Source organism: Syngnathus acus, chromosome 1 (assembly GCF_901709675.1).
Source record: "Syngnathus acus chromosome 1, fSynAcu1.2, whole genome shotgun sequence".
Lineage (NCBI taxonomy): Eukaryota > Metazoa > Chordata > Actinopteri > Syngnathiformes > Syngnathidae > Syngnathus > Syngnathus acus.
Genome location: NC_051087.1, coordinates 8,769,222 through 8,793,040, shown reverse-complemented (window position 1 = coordinate 8,793,040; position 23,819 = coordinate 8,769,222). Strand labels below are relative to the sequence as shown.

At 42.7% G+C, this 23,819-nt stretch overlaps 1 protein-coding gene across 2 annotated transcripts; it reads left to right on the top strand.

The window, feature by feature from the left end:
• Positions 1-1,445: 1,445 nt before the first annotated feature.
• On the top strand, positions 1,446-22,315 carry mxi1 (max interactor 1, dimerization protein). Of its 2 annotated transcripts, none has more exons than XM_037251775.1 (6): positions 1,446-1,780; positions 3,551-3,653; positions 7,398-7,427; positions 20,071-20,185; positions 20,950-21,133; positions 21,525-22,315. In XM_037251775.1, the coding sequence occupies exons 1-6, from the start codon at positions 1,552-1,554 to the stop codon at positions 21,686-21,688; spliced, it is 825 nt and encodes a 274-aa protein (XP_037107670.1). In that variant the 5' UTR covers positions 1,446-1,551; the 3' UTR covers positions 21,689-22,315. The 2 variants fall into 2 exon arrangements, with proteins under 2 accessions (XP_037107670.1, XP_037107676.1); XM_037251781.1 differs by lacking the exon at positions 1,446-1,780 and adding an exon at positions 2,909-3,379.
• Positions 22,316-23,819: the final 1,504 nt, after the last annotated feature.

Here is a 23,819-nt window from a genome sequence, read left to right as displayed (position 1 = left end):
CGTTGATTTGCTTTTGCGCACTTCTATTTCATATACTGATTTGCTAGCTAACAGCCAATCAGAGCGATCACATTGTTGTTGAACGGCCAAGTGAAGTGACAATGCTCCAGTCACATATGGATTGCTGCGCCCTCCGCATAATGCAGAAACGTCTCGGTGCAAGAGGAGCTGCTTTGATTCGTGACAAATGTAGCCAGCGATGTTCACGTTCACAACGGCGCAAACCACCCTTTTTTAAATTCCCCTAGTTTGCATAAGTCTGCCAACATCAGGTCTAACATGGCTCTGTGCAGATTTAAACTGTGCATCATGCCAGACTTGCACCAGTCAGGAAAATAGAGCCCTAAGAATTTGGTCAGCCCTCTTTCTGGAATACCTCCTTATGAGTACAGTATAGTAGTATCCCTGCTGGCCAAAAACAACACCGTTTGTATCTGCTCCACCATAGGAATGTTCAAACGGGTTTCGGTCTTGACAGCCGGGCCTTACTAAAGGTGGAGCGGGGACCTTCAAATATTCCCCTGTGTGTTGCACTTAAAAGTTTCTGTCCGTGTGAACTTTACATCAAACGAACACGGGCTTCCACCGGCACTTTGAAGTGGCAAAGTAGGTGGGTGTTTGAGCTGTACACAGGCCCGCCTTGACATGTTCTGGTTGAAAATGGACTTAGCCATAAAATAGGAATGGCCCTAGATCTCTCAAAAAGAGGATTCGTTGGAGAAACTTGCACAACCTTTTGTGATTATTAGCATCACTGCAATTACAGTAGCACATTACAAGCAATTAAAACGCAAAATATTATATAATATAAAAGTGTGAGTGCGAGTGAGGATGGTTGTTTGTCTCTGTGTGCCCTGCGATTGGCTGGCAACCAGTTCAGAGTGTCCCCCGCCTCCTGCCCGATGACTGCTGGGATAGGCCCCAGCATGCCTGCAACCCCCGTGGGGACAAGCGGTGCAAAAAAATGAATGGTTGGATATTAATGTACTCCTAACCCTATAAGAATATCCTTGTTTGCGAGGTGTGTTTATAGTTGATTTGAATTGCTAATAGTGTCCAAAGCGAGAAAAAAACTGACAGATGAATGAGAAAATAAGATTTATTGCGACTCCAATAAATATTGAATGAGCTAGACGTATTAATTGCGTCTTGACTTAATTGATATTTCTCCCAGAACTTGGGACTTGCTCGAAACCTGAAGGTTACGATTTGAGTCTTGCGACTTGCACAGGTGTGATTAACTCCTACTGGTTTTTACATATGAGCGTGTGCGGGTACAGGTGAGCCTCAATCCATAGATATTTTTTTTAAAAACCCGACAAGCACAAGGACCATGCAGAGATCCTCGACTCGAGGGGGCGGGATTAAGTTTTCTCATGGACCAGCATCCACTGACATTGGCTGCTGCTCCACATTGGACAGCCCGCATTCATATTAAAAAAAAAAAAAAAAAAAAAAAGCTCAGGATCGATCTGACACAAACAGCTTCCACTCACTGGCACAAGTCTCACGGTTTTTCCTCAGAAGCCACGCAAACTTACAGGGGGAAAAATGGCCAAAACTGAGAGTCAACGAAGAAGTTTGAAGAGCGAGGAGTTCTTCTTTGATTGCGAGGCGTCTGTCTTGGATCAGCAAGACTTGGAGATGTCCAGTTGTCCTTTCAATGACGTCTTCAACCCCAAAGACTCCCACATGGATCAGATCAACACTTTTCTGAAAAATGTGCAAGTATTGTTGGAGGCTGCTCGCTTTCTCGAGAGCGCTGAAAGGAAGGACGGAAGTGAGTTGATGTGTGCTGTGCGATGTCGTTCTGCATTTGATGAACACACTTTATCATGTGCAGTCAGACAACAAAGAACTGAGTTAATTCAACTAAGATTTAGAGTATTGTCTACGCTTGGTCACTACCACGCTTACAAGACGGATTTTGCTTACAATAAAAATATGTTACACCATCGTACGTGGATCTTTTATCTGCATTAAATGGCATGCGATCCACACTGGAGTGTGTATGCACGTCTCCACGTAGGAAGGGATCTCTTATTGATCTTTGCACAGTTGAAAATAGCAAAATGTGACATATTGATTGGATGAGTGGGTGTGCATACTGGCTCTCACTCAGATGCAATACATCTGACCACATTGCAGCGCGCTGCTAGTCACTTCTAGGATGATGTCATTGCGCCCCCGCAGAATGTCATAAAAAGCCTCCAACTCGCATGAGCAAACGTGTAGGACGATGCGATATTGAAAGAGGTGCATTCACAAAACCAGCATTTTAAAATTATGAGTTTTACATTGCGTTCTATTGATGTTCTCCCGGATGTCTTTTAGATGTGATTATTTTTGTTCTAAAGTTTTTATAAAGAAACGGGAAATGCAGCTTTTATTAAATGAGTACTTTGGGTAAACTACTGGAAGATTCGCTCGTACAGTTCCTGTTTCTCCACAGTTCTCTCGATTGTTTGCTTCCTGCTATTTGTGGGCGTGTCGCGCTGGGTTCCACATGGCGCAAAATCGCTCTCTGATTGGATAGAGGCGAGCTCAACCCCCGAAGTCTGTCAAAGATATCTGCCAATCAAAGACACGGGCAGCAGCTATGTCACGTGTTGCTGGGCCTGGCTTTGTCTGTTAACCACGCCCCTGGCTCTTGTTGCCTCATGGGACTTGTAGGTCTTATCGAGCAGAAAGAATACATACTTGAACTTTCAAGTCACTCACTGTTCATTACTAATATTCAGATCATCACTGTTCAGTTTGCTTTACTGTATATACATGCATATATGATGTATGTATGCGTACATGTTTACATACTGAATGGCCTTCGTCGGAAAAAGACACACTTTCCCAGAATGCCCCTCGCTGATTCCGGACCCTCCTTCTTTATGTCCCCGCCTCCGAGCTGTACAGCTATGGAAAGCAAACAAGAGCGAGGAAGCGAGCAGCAGCAGGCACTTGCTGGCGCAAGTCAACCCGGGGGATTTTTTTTTTATTGTTTACATTTGAGTTTGTAGCAAATAACAATCGTATTAATGTGGACGTTTTACTATTCTTATACGCTGATTTTCTGACAACCCAGCAAAGGATTGGCTGCAGCTTGCTAGCTTGTCAACTCTGGAAACACGATTTCCCATCCTTGCAAAAGACCCCCAATAAGAGATCTAAAGGACTTTTTTTTTTTTTTTGCTTTTAATGTACATATATTGAATTTGTTGCACTGTCTTCCGTGTATTTTATATCGTTGTATTACTGCTGTCAATGTTAAACGCTAGCAATAAGTTGAACGACAGCAAGGCTCAGGAAAGAATGACTGCTGTTCAGCTAATGAATATCCAGCGTCTATTGGAAGCCGCGGAATATCTCGAAAGGAGAGAAAGAGGTAAAAGACATGTGACATTGTCGACAGGAGCCTATTAAAGTTTTTCCAGGAAAAGTCCCCGTGCAAACGGAGGATTTACCTCCAGTTTATTTACATTCAGGGTTCTTAGAAGAGTGATGTTGAATTTCTCTCATGGCTAAATGCTAACCAAATATATTATTCTTCAAACAGAGTGTGAACACGGATATGCATCGACGTTTCCTTCAAATCAGGACACAAACTACCAGAGGCAAAGGAAATTCCGAAATAAGAAATTCAGCAGTAACCACAATAGGTAAGAAAAGTCCTGTGTTCGTGACAGTGTGAAAGTACACCTCCATTGCTTTGTGCGCTTTGGGGCAGGAGGGCTCGTCCTTTGCAAAACGGAGTCACCTGGAATTGTTTCTATAGTTAACATGGTGGTTTTGGCCTAACGCAGGACACTGATGATTTAAAGTATTGAAACAATACCATGTGATTAGTGTTTGCACTGACCCAAAGTTAAATACTTGAGCCCCTCAGCTACTTGATCACAACATTAGACTAAACTAATTAGAGCAAATACAAGACCATTAATTCACACAGCACCAACAATTCAGCTCACCAATCATGATGACGATGATGAATCATTTTGATTGGCAAGCACAGTAAACAAGTGATTAGCACGGCTGCCTCACAAGAGGCGAGGGGTTCTCATCGCAGCTCCGGCCTTCCTGTGTGCAGTTTGCTTGTTCTACCCGTGCTCGTGAAAGTTTTCTCTGGGTACTTTCCGCATTTCATCAGCATGCATGTTGGGCTAAACGAAGACTCGAAATTGCCTACATTTCTGTGAACGTATGTGTACGTGTGAATGGTTGCTTATTAATATGTGTCTTGCAATCGCAGACTAGTCCAGGGTGGTACCTTGTCTCTCAGTAAACTCAGCTGGGGTGGGCTCCAGCATTATGGAAAATTGAATATATCAACAACTCCTCCTCAATAAACTGTGCCATATTGTATTGAGTGGTGTCTTTTAATAATGCACCACTCATGTTACTAAATTAGGTCATCCACATAGGTCTTCGATTGTGTCTCACTAGCTGGTGCAGATGTTCCTAATGAAGTGTCTGATGCATGAACACTAAGGATTGATTTTCATGCATGACATGTATGTCGCAGTATTTGCTGTTGATGAATGTAACTTGCGTTTAGTAGAGGAAGCAAGTCTCCCAAATGAAGACCCATTGGCATCGTGTTCTCTTTGGTACAGGGCTGCTCACGTGAATCTGTCATCTGATCGCCGTACATCAAACGAAAGCCCCACTCGCTTGCTCTGAATGCTTTAATATTAATGTGAGAGCGAGCCAACAAACAGGAACTGCGCATTACTCATAATCAGCACAGAATGCTGCCTACTTCTGCATGGCAACAGTCAGGATCATAATTGGATTGAGGTGCTCCTCATAATGCTTCCGATGAACAGGGCATTTGTTTAAGAATGCTAATGATGTTGCACAAGCTGGTTGAATACAGACTCAAAGTTACCAGTATGGGGAGGAGTAGCACTGCAAATATATTTTCAAATGTGTAGTTCCTCATAAGATGTTTTCATTAGGGTGTTAATGCAAAAGTGAGAGTGTCGGCCAGTGTGATCACATCCTTGATTTTCATTCAATTCACATTTTATATTTTCTGTGTAATGTCTCATGCTCCATTTTTACTATTCCTTTGCTTACAGTCACCATTATTCTCTTTCATGGGAAACATATGAAATTATCAATCCATCTACATGTTTGTTTTCAATTTTTCTCACCATCGCACAAACGCATTCAAAACGAGGTCAGTAAAGTAGTGCTGGTTTAATTTTCACGTCATTCATTTGGCAGCACGCATGACAAACCATTTTTTTGTTTTAGCACCATACAAGCCCATTTACCTAACATGAGGATTTTCCAAATCGCCCCAACGCATAATTTGACAAAAACATATTTTATATTTTTTTTCCCCTCAACATATTTGGGGTACTGAGCACCTCTGCTCTGTCATTGACAGGTCATTTGATGAAATGAGCTAATTAATAAATATATTATAACTGCATTCAGTATTTGTTTTATTTTTCGGGTTTCTGAAATAATGCTTGAGGTGTTTTTATAAGGAAGATGACAAAATGATAGGAGATAGAACATTGCCAATTTCCACAAACAATTTAAGTTTTTGTGGCCTTCTTACTGCCTTCTCTGTAACGTGATAACGCTTCAAGTGATGGGCTTATCTGACTGTCCTCACTTGCCTACCGTTTATAGCCGGGGCGCTTTATCTCATTGACCCACTCGGTCTCCGTGTCTACATGCACGTGCAAGTACACTCGCACAGACGCACGCATTTGTGTGTCCTCCCTCCCACTCGCCCAAGTAAGCATACTGCAGTTGTGGATGGCCTGGAGCCAGTTCATTATCTGGTTTGAAGTATTGGTGAGCTGCAGACATGTTGCTATCTGATTCAGGATGAAGGGAAAGTCTTTGTGATGATAAAGGGCTATAGGACAGCAAGCTGACTTAGATTGATCCCCATGAATGCGTGACTATATAAAGGATGTCGAGAGTGCCAGCCTCATGGCTCAACTCTGAATAATGGTGTGTCTCTTAGAGTAATGGACAGTGTAGGGGACATCAGTGTTGCTCCAGTTATTTATTTTCTTCTCCCCACATATTCATTTGGATTTAACACTTGGAGATTTGAGCCGATCCCAAGTCAGAGTTTGTTTGGCCTAATATAGCAGCAAGTCAACCTGGCCATTAGTGGCCTTGTCATCTAAAATCATATCCACTGCCTCAGCTGACTGCACAGCTACTCTTGCATACCTAAGTAAATGAACGAATATAGTCTAATGCAGACATATGGCGTTTCAATTTGTCAATTATTAATCCGGAAGAGATCGTTTCATCCAAGGCAGTCGCACTGAACAATTGCACTTTCCTCCTCGTAAATCCAGGTTACAATGATGAGAGATGTGATAGGAGACATATTGTAGCCTGTTTACCTACCTCGAGGGCAAGTTCCACATGTCACCCTCCTTCAAATCTAGCAATCCTTGAGCTGAGGAGTGGATGGGAACCCAGCCATTCAGTCAAGGGGAGGGGTGTTTTGTCTCCTTTCAGTATGTTGCCCCACAAAGGCGGTGTTGGGGACCATCTCAATCACATTTAATTTTCAACGGTGCACTGCACCCGGCCGGCTTGTTGCCCACACAGGGCATGCACATGTTCCTCATAGTCTCCCCAACAGCCCATACACGTGTGTGTATACACGCACACACACACACTGTGTGCAGTGTCAACTCAAGTGAATGCAAGTCACTGTTACATGTGCAGCCCCACTGTGCAGTGTTGTGTATTATTGAGGAGGAGATGATAGTGCTCTCCTGCCTGTCACATTGATGTTTTGATGGTGCAAAGGTTTCAGTGGGTTCTGCTCGAACTTTGTTGGAGAGTCTCTTTTTAGTGATGTCTATCGGATCCAGCTGTGCACATTCCTTGGAAACTGGCTGTACTATGAGATATGTATTTTGAAGGCTATCGTTCCACTGGATAGTTTTATTTTTATTAAAAAAAATTTTTAATTTTTTGTATTTTGTAAATCAAATATTTTATAAATATGTGAAATAAACTTAGATAAAATTGCAATTACTTTAATGTAATTTCAAGCAAATATGTTTCACTATATCAGGATATTTGTTTTTATAAGGATGTAAAAATACCAGTACGGGGATATAAAATTTTGTCCATACCGCATAACACCAATGCAGCGCTTAATCATCATCATTATTATCATTATTCCCCATGAGTAATAATTCAGTTAATCACATTTCATTATTAGGACACCATGCCTTGGCTTGCTTAATACACTACATTAAAGCGTTCAAACATCTGGCCCTTAACCCGACCAAAAAAAATGCTTTTGGAAATACTGCACTCTGTCAATCATACTGTGTACAACATGTATTGCTTTTCTTCTTAATATAGTGTATTTAAACACCTATTGATGTTCTCTTCCCCTGCAGGTCCACACACAACGAGCTGGAGAAGAATAGGTGAGTGGACCCTCCCAAACATTTCATCTTCAAGTCCTAACACACTTTAATAGGCACTTTTTTTTTTGTTGCCTTTTTAAATTCAAGCTTTGCTCCTCAACACGTTCCTGTAATCAAAACTAAGCCGCTCTTCCTTTCTTTTTTTAGTCTTCACCACATTTACAAAGCACATTTTATACTAAGGGATTAAACACGAGTGCAACCACCAGACCAGACATACAGTGATCGTCTGTGGAAGATTAGATGTTTTGTCAGTTGCGACATGCTATTCCAGCTTTATATACAAATCATAAAAGTGTCATGTTTGAGCCTGAACATGCCTTCATGTATCTAGTCAGATTCTTATGTAAGATGGTGGATAGTGGGACGTAGGGGTTTCCTCTGAACATTGCCATCTCTGGTATCTTGAAGGCCATTATCTAATTTGAGTTTTGGGTGCCTGCTGCTGTTTACTATTTTATTTTAAGATTGTAGACCGCAACCGTCATTCCACAAAGAACTTTGTGTGACACCTTAAATAACAGACTTGCACGATTTATAGTATAGAGGAGAGAAAAGTGTGCCTTCCATTTCATTATCTTTGAGGATGCGGGAACACTGAAAAGATGCGGGAGGTGTAATCACATAGCACCTCGGCCTGTTGTTCTCACCATCTTCCCTGGCGGACTCCAGTAAAACGATTGGAACGTTGGTTTCAGTGTGTTAAATATAGACCAGTTGATGTGTGATGTCGCACATGGCAACGCAGTTGGCGGGCGAGTAGCTCTGGCAGATTGGAGCTCCCATGCCGGTTAGAATTTTTTTTATGGGTAGTATTTCATTTATACAAGCACGTTTCATTGTTTGTTCATACAACATACTGAGTGCTGTTTATGAGTCCCTCCACATTTTTTTGTTTTCATTCTTTGAAGCATTCCCTTCACATCCTCCCTGTCCTGCTTGTCCTTTGCTGGTCCAGGCAGGCCTTCAACTCTGCCAAAAGCTAGATACACAGAAATGGATCTCGGATCTTGAATCATCTGATATTTCAAGTAGTTCACTTCCTCTCCTCTCTGTATAAGTAAAAATGTATTTCTGGTACCAAAGAAAGTGAGTCGAATTGATGTGGTAATCCATCTTTTTTGAAAGCGCACTTGTTAAAATAATTTATAATCCCCCGTCTTTGCCAGCGGTTAATCCAATTCCCTTTCAGGACATGCCCCACTGTAAGATATATGTATCAGCCTAAGTTGTCCACCCGAGTGTTTCAGGCTTATACCACGATTCTTCTAAGGCAGACTTACAAGTTGTGAAAAAGTCCCAGTCAAGCTGAACCATGATGGAATTCACGTTGAGAACAGTCCTGACTTCCTGGATTTGTTGTTGCTCGCATGCCAGTTGAAATAGTCTCTTCCATTCCCATCGGTTCCGTCACCAAAACGTCGGGCTTCACTGTCTACCTCAATCATTCTTGAAAACCAAGTGTCACACAAGATGGATCATTTTTTATTCGAGTGCGTACAATGAAACGCAAACCTGTTAAGAAGCGACTCGACATTATAGCAGGTTGAACATTTTCTTCTGGTACATATCCTTGCTGGAGCCTTTATAATAGCAAGAATTGAACTGAGCTTTGTTGCGAGAGCCCTCGGGGTGGGATGAGCCGCTAAGCATGAAAAAGCCCGGGCTACATTTTCTGTGGCTGTGCTAAAGCTTTGTGTTCCCTGCCCAGTGAGTGCAGCCCATTCTCAGGCCTTGCTGCAAGCCCCGGGACTGGGACCGTTTGTCCCGACCAACGTGACGACTTGTAAGCTTTTCTTGGCTGAGAAAAGCCGCTTAAGGGGCTTGATCTTTGGTCTGGTGAGCCCAGCTGCAGCATGTGCACGTGTTTGGGCACGTTCATCAACCTCCCTAACAAACGCACGCACGCGCACAGAGGCCGCCCGGTACGATTCTTTAATAGCCTCGCTTGATGCCGCATTAACAAACGATCGAGTCAGAGGACAAGGAACTAACTGACAAGCTGATAGGATGAGCAGGGACGTAGTCAAACACACCTGACTAAGGGTTACTTAAAGCAGCACGCAAGCCTAATCTATGCTCCCTTGTGTGCCAGATTGTGCATGGTGAGTAATTAACGCAATGAAATATGAGCCATTATTAGGATATGGCTGCAACTTCAGTCCTGATGAAATAACGCTTGAGGGATGGTGAAATTGTGTCGACGATTCATGTATTTATGCTTCTAATTTCCTTTGAGCACAAGGGAAGTTCCAAAGGAAGCCCTGTATGTAGCATGTGCTAGTTTCCCCCCCTGGTTTGATCAGTAAGAAGATTAGATTATCGGAAAAGTTTTTAGAAAACACGCTTTTGGTTGATTGACTGACAGTTGACCAGTGATGCGACCAGAGAAGCAACTTTGCCTTTATCGGTGTCAAAATTCAAATCTGTACCATCAGGAGATGTTTGAGGGGCCGAAAATGAAACAAGGCAGAAAGGAAGGAAAACAAGATGCTAGCAGAAGAAACATGACTCAATTAGACTAAATCTGACTCCAGCTTCTATTTTTAGCTTTACAGCTGGGGCAACAGAGAGAAAACACCACCGCCTTCTGACCAATCACATAGGTTAGCTGTGTGCCACCAATGAGAGCCTTGCGATGAATAAGCAGTGAAAAAGGTTGTTACTTCTTATTTCAGTTAAACCGGCTCTGGATGCTACCACAGACAATTGCGATAAACGCAACATTGGAAAAAAATGGTGATTACTTTATTAGTAGCCTGTTGTCCTGGTGCAAGTGTCTATTGCCTATGTGGATGAATTGAGGAGTGTGCGCTGCTGGTGACTCTGTGAAGGATTCAATCTGCCCCCATAGGCCCGGGTTCAAATCCAGATTGACGGTTACAAATGCTCTCCGAAGTGGGATGATTATTCACGAGGCCATGCGTGACATGCCCAGTGGAACTCTTGGGATAGATAGGACATGGGTTTTTAACACAAGGCGCAGGTTTAAATCAGTTTTTAGGGTACTGCTGCTCAGAGAATTCATAACAAACGTGATGACAAATGTGATAGTTAGCTGTAAGGTCATCCGAAGCACTCTGCGGAAAGGTGACCCCTGATTGACTCACACGGATGGAATTGGGCCGCGGAAAAGAACACGTCCCTTAATTTTCCAACCCAAAATATGAGTATTCTCGTCCGGGTTCTATGGCAAGTTTTAAGAACATGAATCAAAACACAATTCCGCATGACTCAGTGCTACCATCCCAGCCCACTGGGACAGTGGAAAAAACATAAGTCCCTTAACACAAGGATGTATTTGCACTTTAGTTCTGACATTTGGATTACATACAGCCATTACTGAACCAGCTACATGTGTTATACTACCATCCCCCAGAGACAACATCTGGCCAAATCTCTCTTCATCAGACTGATTTTAGAAGCCCATCCATATTAGTGTTGTAATCCAAAGCTCCTAACCCACAACCCTCAGGTCACACTGGGTTCAAATGGAAAGTTTGCGTTCATCTGGAGGCTTTCATCCAATCATAGTTGAAGACAAAAGTAGATGCTATATTTAATATATTGATTATTCAAGTCAGATGTTGCATGCCTGGACACAACTCGGAGGTACAGTGCAGTACAGGCAGGGATTAGGGGGCGAGTGAATTTCAAATCACATGATCTGTACGTGTGATTAGGAAAGAGATTTGGACAATATATGCAATTGTTTTCATACTATGCTTGTTTGTTGTAGGTTTTAATCTGAGACCTAGCCACCTCTTTGCCCTTGTTTTGATTTTTTTTTTTCCCATTGCTTGTTTCTCGGTGGCGCACTGGGTAGCACGTCCGCCGCACAGTTAGGAGGGTGCGGGTTCGATTCCACCTCCGGCCCTCCCTGTGTGGAGTTTGCATGTTCTCCCCGGGCCCGCGTGGGTTTTCTCCGGGCACTCCGGTTTCCTCCCACATCCCAAAAACATGCTTGATAGGCCGATTGAAGACTCCAAATTGTCCCTAGGTGTGAGTGCGAGTGCGGATGGTTGTTTGTCTCTGTGTGCCCTGCGATTGGCTGGCAACCGGTTCAGGGTGTCCCCCGCCTACTGCCCGATGACCGCTGAGATAGGCTCCAGCACACCCGCGACCCCCGTGGGGACTAAGCGGTTCAGAAAATGGATGGATGGATGCTTGTTTCTCATCGGAGCAGATTAAAAGGCAGTGTGCACGTGTGAACTAATCCATGAGTTAGTGATGGGTTTCAGCCCCGGAGTCCCTTGGCCCCGTCGTCATGCAGCTAGCACATTCCCCTGCCGCCCCTCCCTCACCAGTGAACTTTGCACGAGCATTTGTGTGTGTAAGCGTGTGTTTTTGCCTGTGAGCGCTGCTTGAAGAGGGTCAATTGCTGCGCTATTGTTTTATTCTAACATTTTATTCCCCACCTTTTGCCCATCAGTCCTTGGTCCCGATGCGTCAGTTGCTCTGTCTCTCAGGGTGGCCTCGGCAGTGAGCGTGACAACAATATTTGCCCGCTTAGTGATCAACTGCAATTTCACGTTATTTACTACTTGTGGTCATGGTATTGGTTAGGCAGGCCAGGAGGTTCTTTGAACATTTGATTGTCCCCAGTTTGCAGTGTCGTGCTGAATATATATTTGCATTTTGCGACGGTTTTTCTTGCTCACCCAAATATTCTTGCTCACAATAAATCTCCATCTGGGGATTGAGGTCACAACTGCATGCTGAAGTACTATTAAACAACCCACTCTAACGCTGCCATGAATTTTACCCCTCTACATTTCCTTTGCGTTTGTTGGCATGTGAGCAGAATATATAGTAGGTCAGTAACGGATCATATGGAATCCCTTCACTCGTCAATGTCATTGAATGAGTGAGATGAACAGAGTATTCCATTTCAAACTACTCATCAGTCTTTTTGAAGTAGTTTGTAGACTATTATAAAAGTTTCTTCTTATATATGGTCTATTTTTCACTCACCATTACTAAACTCAGAATTAGTCCTGACTAGCTCCCGTTTTGTGCCAATGGGCAGTTTCTGGGCAGATCTCACATGCACACACACATAGAACGCACCCCTCTCCTCCCCCACGCTTTACATCTCTCACCTGCTCTATCTTGCGCCAGCTCTTCCTGTATCTCTCCCATCTGTCTGGATTTCATAAAGACAAAAGGGATGTATCGGCCAGACCAACAAGAAGAGCCTTCAGTTTCTGAAGGGAAATTATTCCTCTAATCTGACGTGTACGGAGACGTGATGGACTAACTTTTGTTTACAGAAAACAAAACACATAGCTGCCTTTGACTCAGGCACAAGTAGAAAGGAGAAATGTTATGAGCAATGTAATGAGTACCCACTGTAGTTGTGGGATTTTCAAAAAAAAAATAGAATGAGCACTTCAAACATCTCTGAAATCCTCTATAACAAATCAGTTCAGAAAAAAAAAAAATTCAATACTCAAGGACATGACTTATTCCACTGCTCTCCTCATGACTAATGTTCCATTTGTGCTATTTGAGTTGACTTTTTAGGGCAAGAAGCTGTTTGAAACGTCACGGTCATTTTGATGTGTCGCCTGGAGAAGGCCCCATACAAGCTTATTGGTGGATACTTTTAACTGAAGCTTGTCAGCCAATAAGAGAAGAGGTTCCCTGAGAAGCAGACAAAACCAAAAGGTCCAGAAGATGTGTTAAGAATTAAACAAGTTTTACTTGAATCTGAAGGTGGTTTTTTTTTCTTTTCTTTTTTTTTTTAAAGCAGATTTTCTATAGGCGATATCGAACAAAACGTATCATCATATTTTCAAAATTCTTGGTGTGTTGTACTCTGGTAGAAATAGCAATTTCAACCAAATTCATCATTTTTACTGACGTGTCAACTTTAGGGGGAAATCTTGCTATGTCGCTAATATTACTGGTAAACTGTGACTTGCCCATTATCATAGGAAAAAAGTTCGCAATTTTTACTTGCACATTGGAATACACACATGCAATGTTGACGCTTTTTTTTCTGGCCACTAGTGGTATACGGATTTTTGTTCTATAATCCAGAGAGCGCTGGTATTTCAGTTATGGTTCTTCCTAATTGATGAGCGAGGCCAGCCTGATCTTGTTAAAGGGAAATAACTACCCTGACGTGTGAGCATGCCTAAAAATAGGCTCACTGCCAAATCCAGAGGTTTTCTACATATAGTTATGCCACACATCCATACGTAAGTGCAATTTACTGAACTTTATGGTTCATATAATAAAGCTGTGGGTTAACGCCCATGCGTCAGGCCCCAATTTAGCAGCTATGCTTGGTCGCCCTTTAATGACTGTTCCAGCAGTAGTGAGTGGTAGGTTCCCCGTCAACATGAACAGCCCATTCAGTCAGGTGCTACGTACGTGTTGTATCGGGGAACATGTGACAATGCGCATGTGAACGAGAAAGTGAGAGAAGAATGCCCAGCTCCATGAAACACAGGCACAGAAATACTTCATGGGGGGATGTGAAACAGTATTGTCCTAGCAGTGAGGTTCTTATGACAAGAAATGTCCTGTTTTTTGTAGTAATCACCGACCCATCATCTTGCTGATTCAGCTCAGAGACCAAAGACCGTATGTTAAGGAGCAGTATGAAGTTAACTTGCTACAGCGATTGTACATCCAGTGACGTGCCTTCGGCAGTTCGCTGGGACTAAGAGCAGTCAGTCAGTGACAGTAAAGCATCATGCAGGATGGATTGATGGATGAGCTACCACGTGAGCTCAGCCCTTCCCTTCTCGCCATATATATTGCATGTCACCATCTGCACTGTGGCTTCATGATGTGTCGCATGTTTACATGCGCTTTTCATTGTGTATGATGTGGGAAGAAATTGTCGTACATAAGATTTTGCTTTGATGACCGGTCTGGATTGTTCCAACAAATGAGGAATGTGTTCAGCTCAGCAAGTACAATAGAATACAAACTGCCTGCACGTTGACTGGGGTTGATTTGATTGCATTCCTCCGTGACGGGAGATCATTTGACATTGACTTCATGTTGTGCCCAGTGGATGTGGATTAGACTGCTTCAAATGAGCTTTTGCATTACAAAATATTCGAAATGTCTTTGGCATCACTGTGAATTCGGTTTTTGGACTGCTTCAAATGAGCCTTGACAATAAAGAAGTTGTAAGAGCGTCGAGGGAAAGTCGAGCTCTTTTTTTTTTTTTCCTCCCCATGAAGATCATCCTTTGTTATAATTATGATTTCCTTTGTAAATCAATTTAGGGGGTTCACCTCTGAGACGGACAGCGCTGATATGTAATTAGTGTAATAACTGGGTGAAGGGTCAGATTTTCTCTCCCTCCAGATGAAATAGAATTGGGTCAAAGTGTGTGTGCGTTAAAAGGGCTTGAGAGCGTGGGGGATTTGCCATGAAGATGTGGACCGACTCTTATCTGGGCTGCAAATGTGACCCTGCCTTTAAGAGCATAGCCAGTGATAATGTCAGACATATTCGGTTCTGCGAAGTTATCTATTATTTATGTATTCACAAGTTTTAGAATCTAGGGCAGTCTTTTTTTTTTTTCCCTCCATCACTCGTGCTTTAGCTTTAAGTGTTGCTTTAAGACGGTTTTGATTAAGTCGAAACACGGTTCGGTTTATCAGTGCAGCTTTTAAAAACAAATTACAATGTTCTTTATATTTGTCCTGAGGCTTGTGTTGATTGCAACTAATTTATTCAAAGCTTAGAAACATTTGCTGAAATAGCAATGTGAGTAATATAGTCAAATTTGCTTTTACATTACCTTCATGCTATCAAAACTAAAATATTGAACTACATTAGTACATACAGATTCCCATTTAAACTCATTTGATGCCTCGTTGGATTATTCCTAAGGGAGGCAATGACGGCTCTTTATCATAATGGCAAAAAAAATTCGCGGCATCTGTTAACATGCTAGACAGTTGCTCATCATATGTACCAGTATGTGTGCTCGGAGATGATAGCAGAGCGCGGAAGGAGGCGAGTGGTGAGCTGCACTCCTTTGAATTGACAAAAAGAGATGTACATGTGATGTGCGTTGGTTCTGTACCAGTAGGTGGGCAGCTCTCTTATACCAGATGGGGGAAAGAATCAAAGTGCTTCTGTAAAAATAAAACCCACATTGAAGTCTGTTTGCTCACATTTCAAAGCTGGAGTGAAGCTGCTGCAAAACACACTTTAGAACAAAAACCAAACAAACAAAAAAACACTGCATTTACACGTTGCTGTAAACGAGAATGAGTTAGTCATGCAATCGAAAAGGCACTGCTATTGTGATTGGAGGGGAGGTGAGCAAAGGTGGGGTGAGCTGGGGTGCAGTGACCCATGGTCGGTTGGCTCCTCGCTCACATGTCGAAGCCAAAAGGCAGAGCTGCCCTTCTGCGTAACCATCTGGGGACCGTCAGGAACACAAGCCATAAGAAAACATACTATGTACACAAACATGAAGAGAATCAGGCAAACATAAAGTAGAACTACCACAAAGTGACGCATTACCAGATCTGTATAAATAAAAGCACACATGTAAATATTCTATTTTAACTGACACTGTATTGCAAGGGTGTCCAACTCATTTGTGTCGCGGGCCGCATCATAGTCAGTTTTTTTCGGAGGGCCATTAAGACTGTCAACACCTTATATTATATACAGTATAGGCTACACATCAAATTTATAAATAACAAGTTTTGAAATCATAGACTAGTAAAACAATTAAAAAGATGAATAGTAATACAGATTGCTAGTAATTTAAAAAAAAATTCAAAGTGAATATTATTTGTAATTTTAGTATTGACAGTAGTCCATTCCCAATTTGTCTTTGCGGGCCACATAAAATGATATGGCGGGCCATAACTGGCCCCCGGGCCTTGAGTTTGACACCTGTGCTGTATTGTCTTGGCCAGAAGTAGGACACATTGTTTTAGTAGTTGAACCTGGCTGTCATTTTTGGGATGTGGATATTATTCTGGATACCACAGGAACCCTCCTTTATACTACCCTTAATAATTATTGGCACCCCTGATAAAGCTTTGATACCTTCTAATAAATTCATTTGTGGTAGGAGCTTGATTCTGTTTGTGGTGAACCATTTCTACAATTTTCAGGATGAGAGTATGCTTCTTCAATAAAGAGGAATTGAAGGAATTTAACACATCTAAGCAGGGATGCTGATATTTTTTGATGGCACTGTATTTTTCCTCGATGTTCCACCACTCTATTCTGAGGGTGTCACTGGTTTTTGAGGACTGAAAGGACTCTGGCTGTGCTGTGTAACTATTTATGGTAGCAAGACAGCTCTCCTATTGTTAATAGGAAATGGCTTAAACTGTGTGTCTCCATGATAACGTATCAATTGCAGGGCTTAGGAACCCTTTGGGGGGGGCCTCCCAATAAGCCACAAACTCATGGCCTTTAACCTCCTGGTGACACATTTCAAGATAGTGCTGGCAGGACAAACTTATATGATAAACCTGCATCCGCTTTTAGCTATCTTTAGTCATTAGCTTGTTCCCTAACCACAAACGAAAGGATAATTCTTTTTTTTTGTGCAAATATTTGCTTTTCAGGCTCGTTTGACATCACAGTAAACAGACAGACTGTCTGTCCTCCTCCTGGTCATACGCGATCAGCTGGGTTCTCCTTCAATCATCAAAGTGTTCCCGACAAGAGTCTGGCATGTGTCCAGACTTCAGGACAAAAAAGCCATGTAGATGTTTTGCAATCTTGTCTATCACTGACAGACACGTTGAGAGTGCTTGAAGGCAGCATGCTGCCAATGGACCACTTGTATTTCTAAAACAGGAGATCACATGGTACACAAGATAGTGTTAAAAGCAACATAACCAGAACTCGGAGGGCTTTGGGTTTACAGACTGTATCAACAATTTGACAAAAGGAACAGAACCAGAACTCAGAGTGCTTTGGCAATACAGACTGGATCAACAATTTGACAAAAGGAACAGAACCAGAACTCAGAGTGCTTTGGCAATACAGACTGGATCAACAATTGGACATGATATGCAGGTCTATAAAGTAAAGCCAGTGCAGAAGGATTTGATCAGTTACCAAGACCTCTTCCCAGGTCTTTTTGTTAATTACATGTATGTCCTGTAGCAATGATAAAACAAACTAAGCTTCAGGATGTGGCTTCCTTTTAATGTGCTACCATAGTAACCTGTCGGCCCAGCGAGAACGATGCATGTGATTGTGAATTGTATTTATTGTCTTTTTAGATACAGCATGTTCTGGTGCTTTTTTTTTTTTAAATGGCAAAAATGTGCAATCGCTCTGAAAGTTGAGTCCATTGATCAAAATGCTCTCCCAAAAGCTACTCGTCCTACTGTTGACATGCTGGAATTATTGTTGGCCTAGTAGACCATAGGCTTTTTAGTCTTTATCCAGACAAGCAATGTAGGTTTTTTTCTCCTGCATGACTGCACGACAGCATCATTGCCATGTGAGTGTTAAATGATTCTTGTGATTTCTCACGGCCTTGGCAAAAATTGTGCAACAAGCAACGCCTCACAGTCTCAAATAGAAATCATGGAGCAAGAAACCAGACCTGAATTTGCCAAGACAGCATGCTGTACTCTGTGGATGCCCCTGCGGATCCGAAAGAAGTGTATTTGAGGAAAAATAGGAATGGGCAGTGGTGTCCGTGGTGATTGGATGCCTCTTGATATGCCATTGTGATGGTTTTAGTCCTGGTCCGAGCGGAAAACAACAACTTGGTGTTTAGGGTCTGGAATTTGTTAACTGAACTTTGACATGGCCAGACAGGTCTTCAAATGACCTGCACGTTTACCTTCATTATCTATCACTTCTCTAGCATGACGTTGTAGCTGAGCAACCCTCAATGCACAGATGTAAATTACTATTTTTATCAAGACATTTAAATACGATTGGGCAAATCAAGTGAATCAATTAAATCTCTAGTGTCTGTTTCTTGTTACCAAGCCATTTGTTTTAAAAACCAATCCTGAGCAGCCTGTAGCATTATTATCCTTATTTAGCCTGAGTTTTGGACAGCAAAACTAGCAGGCTTATGATCTGTCTCTTCACCAAGCATTATTGATCTATTCATTTGTTTTATGAAAACTGGCCATGCATTAGCGAGCTGACCGGCACGGTGCATGGTCCCAGATGGAGCCAGGCTTCTTGGAAAGAGAGATGAACTGTCAGCTGATAACATGATGGTTGAAGCAGGGCTGTGGGTGTCCATGTGAGGCAGACAGACTTTGCTAGGCCCCGTCGGTAGAAGATAAGGCGTTGACAAAAGACCCGAGCCAGACTGATAGACATCATGCTCACAGCCAGATTAGAAGCATACTTCACGCGTGTTTCTCTTGACCTCCAAACTTTCAGCACTACAGATTGCATCATGGCACCTCCTCCTTCATTCAGACCACTCTTCTTGCTGGTGTCGAGTTAAAAGGCACCCTCATGCATACTTGCAATACATACCGCTTGAATGGTTTCCACTCTTGTTCTTATCAGCGGCATCCATGTATACCTCACCCTTCCATTCACGCACACTGATGGATGGATGGATATTCCGGGCTGCATTCTTCTGCACCAGTCTTAAAGCAACAGAAAGTAGTTGAATCCCAGTTGTTTACATCTCCTGAGTGTGGGTCACTAGACTGAGCCCCCAGATTCCTAATAGCCCCCCGCCCAGCCCTTCAGGCGGGCTGAAAGGGCAGCTCCTGTTAATGGAGCGCTGATTGCGTTATAGCCATAATTATCTCTCTTTATCTCTCAACTCCGGGCCATTAGCCGGGATAGATGTCACCCCGGGCCTTTCCCCAGACACCCAATAAGGTGCTGTCTGGATGATGGAACGTACGGGCCCAGAGAGATCCAGGAAATGCCATTACACCTTTCCTCTCTTCACGGCACCTATCATCTAAAACATATTTGTTATGGAGATGAGCGGGGTAACCTAAGCGGCCTGAGAGAAATGCCAACAAAGGATCATGTATCGCCCAGAGGCTGAAACCATATGCAACTTGCTGAGGTGCTGACTATCACTTAAAGCTTGTTGACATTGCAGGAAACTGTTGGAGAGCTTCTGCTTTCTTCAAGTATGCATAATATGTGCCATTTAATATGTCTCAAGATTACATAGCACATCTTGCGTTAGGGTGCTGAAGTGCAAGTCTTTCCCATCTCCTCATTAGCACTCGACTGTGAATGAGTTGCTGCTACGGTAAAGTCAGTAACGGTCGACATCTGTGTTTAGCCTTTTAAAATGCTCACTGATTCACACTGACATGCGATGGGGGGGAAAAAAAAAAAAATGGTGTGTACAGCGGAACCTCGATTTCATGGACTAAAGGGGCAAAGTAGTATCTACATTTTTGATGCTAGTTTTCGTCAGATTTGTTTGAATTTCAAAGAAAATTCCGCCATTAAATTTAATTACTTTGGGGACTTATCCATCACCGTCATAAAATCTTTATTAACAGTATCAGCAATAATTTAAGTAAAAAAAAAAGTACCATCACCCAGCAAGTAGAAGTCCAAGCGACAAGTCTAAGTGATAATCCTTACTCATTAACATTAACAGCATGCATTGCTTTTAACGTTTTCTTCCCCGTTGTCTAAAAATCCCCCTCCCTCTCTATTTTAACTATAGACGGGCTCATCTGCGGCTGTGTCTGGAGCGCTTGAAGGCCCTCATCCCGCTGGGACCGGACTGCAGCCGCCATACCACCCTGGGCCTGCTCAACAAAGCCAAAGCACATATAAAGGTGATTCAGCTATTCCATTTTATCTACGTTTCTTTTTTTTTTTTTTTACCAGAATTCCTGTGGTGAGTTTAATCCTATTCTAACTGATTTTAGACACTTATCCATTGTACTGCTTTCACACTGGAGCGGCCTCGCTCGGCCTTGAGTGAGTGAGAGGCGCGGTACAACCTCGACTGGTTGCCAGGAAATCACAAAAGACAAATCATTTGCAATTCAGCGTCTTCAATTAAACAAACATGAATGTTCTCGGGAATGTGAGAAGAAGCCACAGTAAAAACGTGAGGACAACATGCAAACTCCACTCTGAGATTTGAACCCAAACCCAAGATCTTTAGTGTAAGATTTGTTCTAAGATTCCCAAAGAAGCTCATCGTATCGAGAAAACGTGTGCGTCTAAATTGTGAAGCTCAGCTACCTCGTGTTGATGAGCACTCCAAACTTGACATGTGAGCGCAGCGTGCATGTGTAATAGGGAGAGAGATGGAACAAAGGCCACATTGTTGCTGCCTAGTTGATCGGGCAACATCCACCAACACTCGACTCGTCTGCTGCTGTCACCTGGTTTCACCAACGATGACCCCATTGTTTTAGTTTGTCTCCGAGAGTCGCGCTTGTCACCAGTGACATAACGCGGCTCTGAGGGCAAGAGTCAGGATACACTTGGAGTGCTTGCTTCTCAATAAGGTCTTCAATGAAAGTAACTTTTCTGCCTCACCTGTAATACATGTCAATTTAACCCCGCCCCCTTTGTCTCCTGCTTCCAGAAACTTGAAGAAGCCGACAGGAAGAGCCAGTACCAGCTGGAGTCTCTGGAACGTGAGCAGAGGCACCTCCAACGCCAACTAGAACTGCTGAGTGGAGGCGGCGGAACGGCCGTGGAGGGCGAGAGGATACGCATGAACAGCGTGGGCTCCACTCTAGGTTCTGAGCGCTCCGACTCCGACCAGGGTCAGTTGTTGTTTTGATCTACTTGCAGTAAAGCCGACATCATCATGACAGGGTCTGTGAGCTTGAAACTGACATTTTATCAAAGGACGAAGCAAATAGGAGTAGAAATGAGGTAACATTAGTGCTAGCCGCCAAGTTAATATCAACTGAATTTACTTTAACTCTCATTCACCCTGTTGCTTTCTGTGGACGTCAAAAGCAGAATTGACATTTAATCATCTTCAGCAAAAACTACTTTGAGTTAAATTTGTCGTACTTCCTTTTTTTAATTTTCGAAACTAAAATGTACTCTCACTAAATCATGTGTAAATCTAGTGGTTAGCAGAGGAATTACACGCTTCCTTTCTTGCTAGCGTCGATCGAGTAATTGACGTTCCTCTCTCTGCCACAGAGGAGATCGAGGTGGACGTGGAGAGCACGGAGTTATCCCACGGAGAGCTGGACAGTCTGAGCACAGCCAGCACCAGTGACCTGGATGACCACAGCAGCCTGCAGAGCATGGCCAGTGATGAGGGATATTCCTCTTGCAGTGTCAAACTTGCCTTCTCCTCCTAGAAGCTACACAATGCCACCACTGCAAACACCTCCTCTTCCTCTCGCCCCTCCTCTTGCTGCTCCCATCCAGCCCTCCCACCCGGTATATCCGTGCTCCCATCCAGCCGCGCCCACGGGCCTCTGTTCGCCTACTTGCAGTGTGCCCATCACCATGCAAAGGCACTGTTAAAGCCGAACCCAGTATCTTGGACAGGTGCTTTCAAACTTTTTGAGTCTGGGAACCTACTTGGGAGACATTTTTATGAGGAGCCCCTCTTAATCCTTATGCCTACTAAATATATTTTAGCTACCACATGAACCCCTAGAAGCAAAAATAATTATTGTCTAGCGTATTTTCCGGACTATAAATCACTCCGGAGTCGCACCAGACATAAAATGCATAATAAACAGGAAAAAGACATATATAAGTCGCACTGGAGTACAAGTCGCATTTTGGGGGGAAATTTATTTGATAAAATCCAACACCAAGAACAGACATGTCATCTTGAAAGGCAATTTAAAATAAAAATATAATAGAGGCAACAACAGGCTGAATAATTGTACGGTATGCTGACGTTACATGACACATAAACAACAAACTGAGAACGTGCCTGACGTAACATATTAAAAGTTATTCAGATAGCTATAGCATAAATAACGTGCTAACAAGTTTACCAAACCATCCGTGTTACTCCAAATCACTAAATACAATGAAATCTTCATCCTCTGTGTCACTTTTAAACAACTCCATTAACTCTGGAGGGAGAAGATGCGGCACTTCCTCTTCTACGTTGCTTACGTCAGAGTCATCGTCAGTTGCAGTTCCAATTATTCCACAGGCCTAGAGCGCCCTCTTGTGGTTTAGTGTGAAATTAACATGTGAAATGATATAATAGCGTGTTAATAATTTCACACAAGTCGCTCCTGAGTATAAGTCGCACCCCCGACCAAACTATGAAAAAAACTGTCTTATAGTCCAGAAAATACGGTAAATTTTTCTACCTAAATGCAGTGTTTCCTCAGATAGTAGAAATCTGCAAATTATTGACCCCCCCCCCCATAAATGGTTCTAATTGATTACAGATGACATAAGGTAGAAAAGCACTACTTTTGTCTAAATGAAGCTCCTCAACTTAATATCATACTTAAGCACTACGATGCCACAAAATGGCACCAAAACAATATTTTTTTTTTTCCTTCCATTTTTGTTGCTTTGGCCCAAGCATAGAAATAGCAAAATAATTCAGCAAATAACAAAGGACACATCCCTACAAATATTCAGCAAATTCCAACCCTTTAGATAGATTAATGTGGTGCATCACAGGAGGAATAATTTGTTTACTGCGTTTGTTTTATTGGGCAGCCCGTCCCTATATCTAGGTTTGCACTTTTAAAAAAAAAAAAAAAAAAACAAAAAAAAAAAAACAGCATAATTTATTGAAAAATATTTTGCGGCTCACGGACCCCAGTTTGAGACCCCTGATCTAAGACTCCAAAAATCTGGTTTTATGGCAAAATACTTTAAATTAAAAAATGTAAACCCACGCATACAAGCCTATGTATGACCCAAGATGCACTTGAAGCCCATTTGCTGTTGAAGTCGCTCCAAGCTGATGGAAAGCACACAGCACGGTAACATTACCCCATGCCGCCTAATCTGTCTTATCTTGGACACTTGACTCGGTGCTATTGTGCAAATCCTCCATCAGCTGGTAAAGCAAAAGCGTCCGCTTCCACGCGCTAGCCCGGAGCAAGACGACCACACACGAGTCATTCCTGTTAAATGCGGCGCCTTCTCTCTCATGCTCTCTTTCCCTCTCAAGCGATGAACGATCCTGCACTTAAATACTTTTCAGCTGACACGGCACAAACTACAGCAACAAGATACGATGGGAATAGACGTCCACCTTTTCTCCAGCAGTAACAAGCAATAACTCTTCATCTTTTTCCCTTTGTGACCGTCCAAAAAGAAGCAAAGTCATGTTTTATTTTTTTTTCCCCCTTTGTATATACAAATAGCTTCCTGAATTAATGTTAAAGTTGAAAAAAAAGTTAGAGCTCATGGATAGAAATTTTGCCTCTGTTGCTGACTTGTGTTTATTGTGCATTTGAAAGTGGAAGCGCGGTGGACGTGGCTTGGACACTTAGTTTT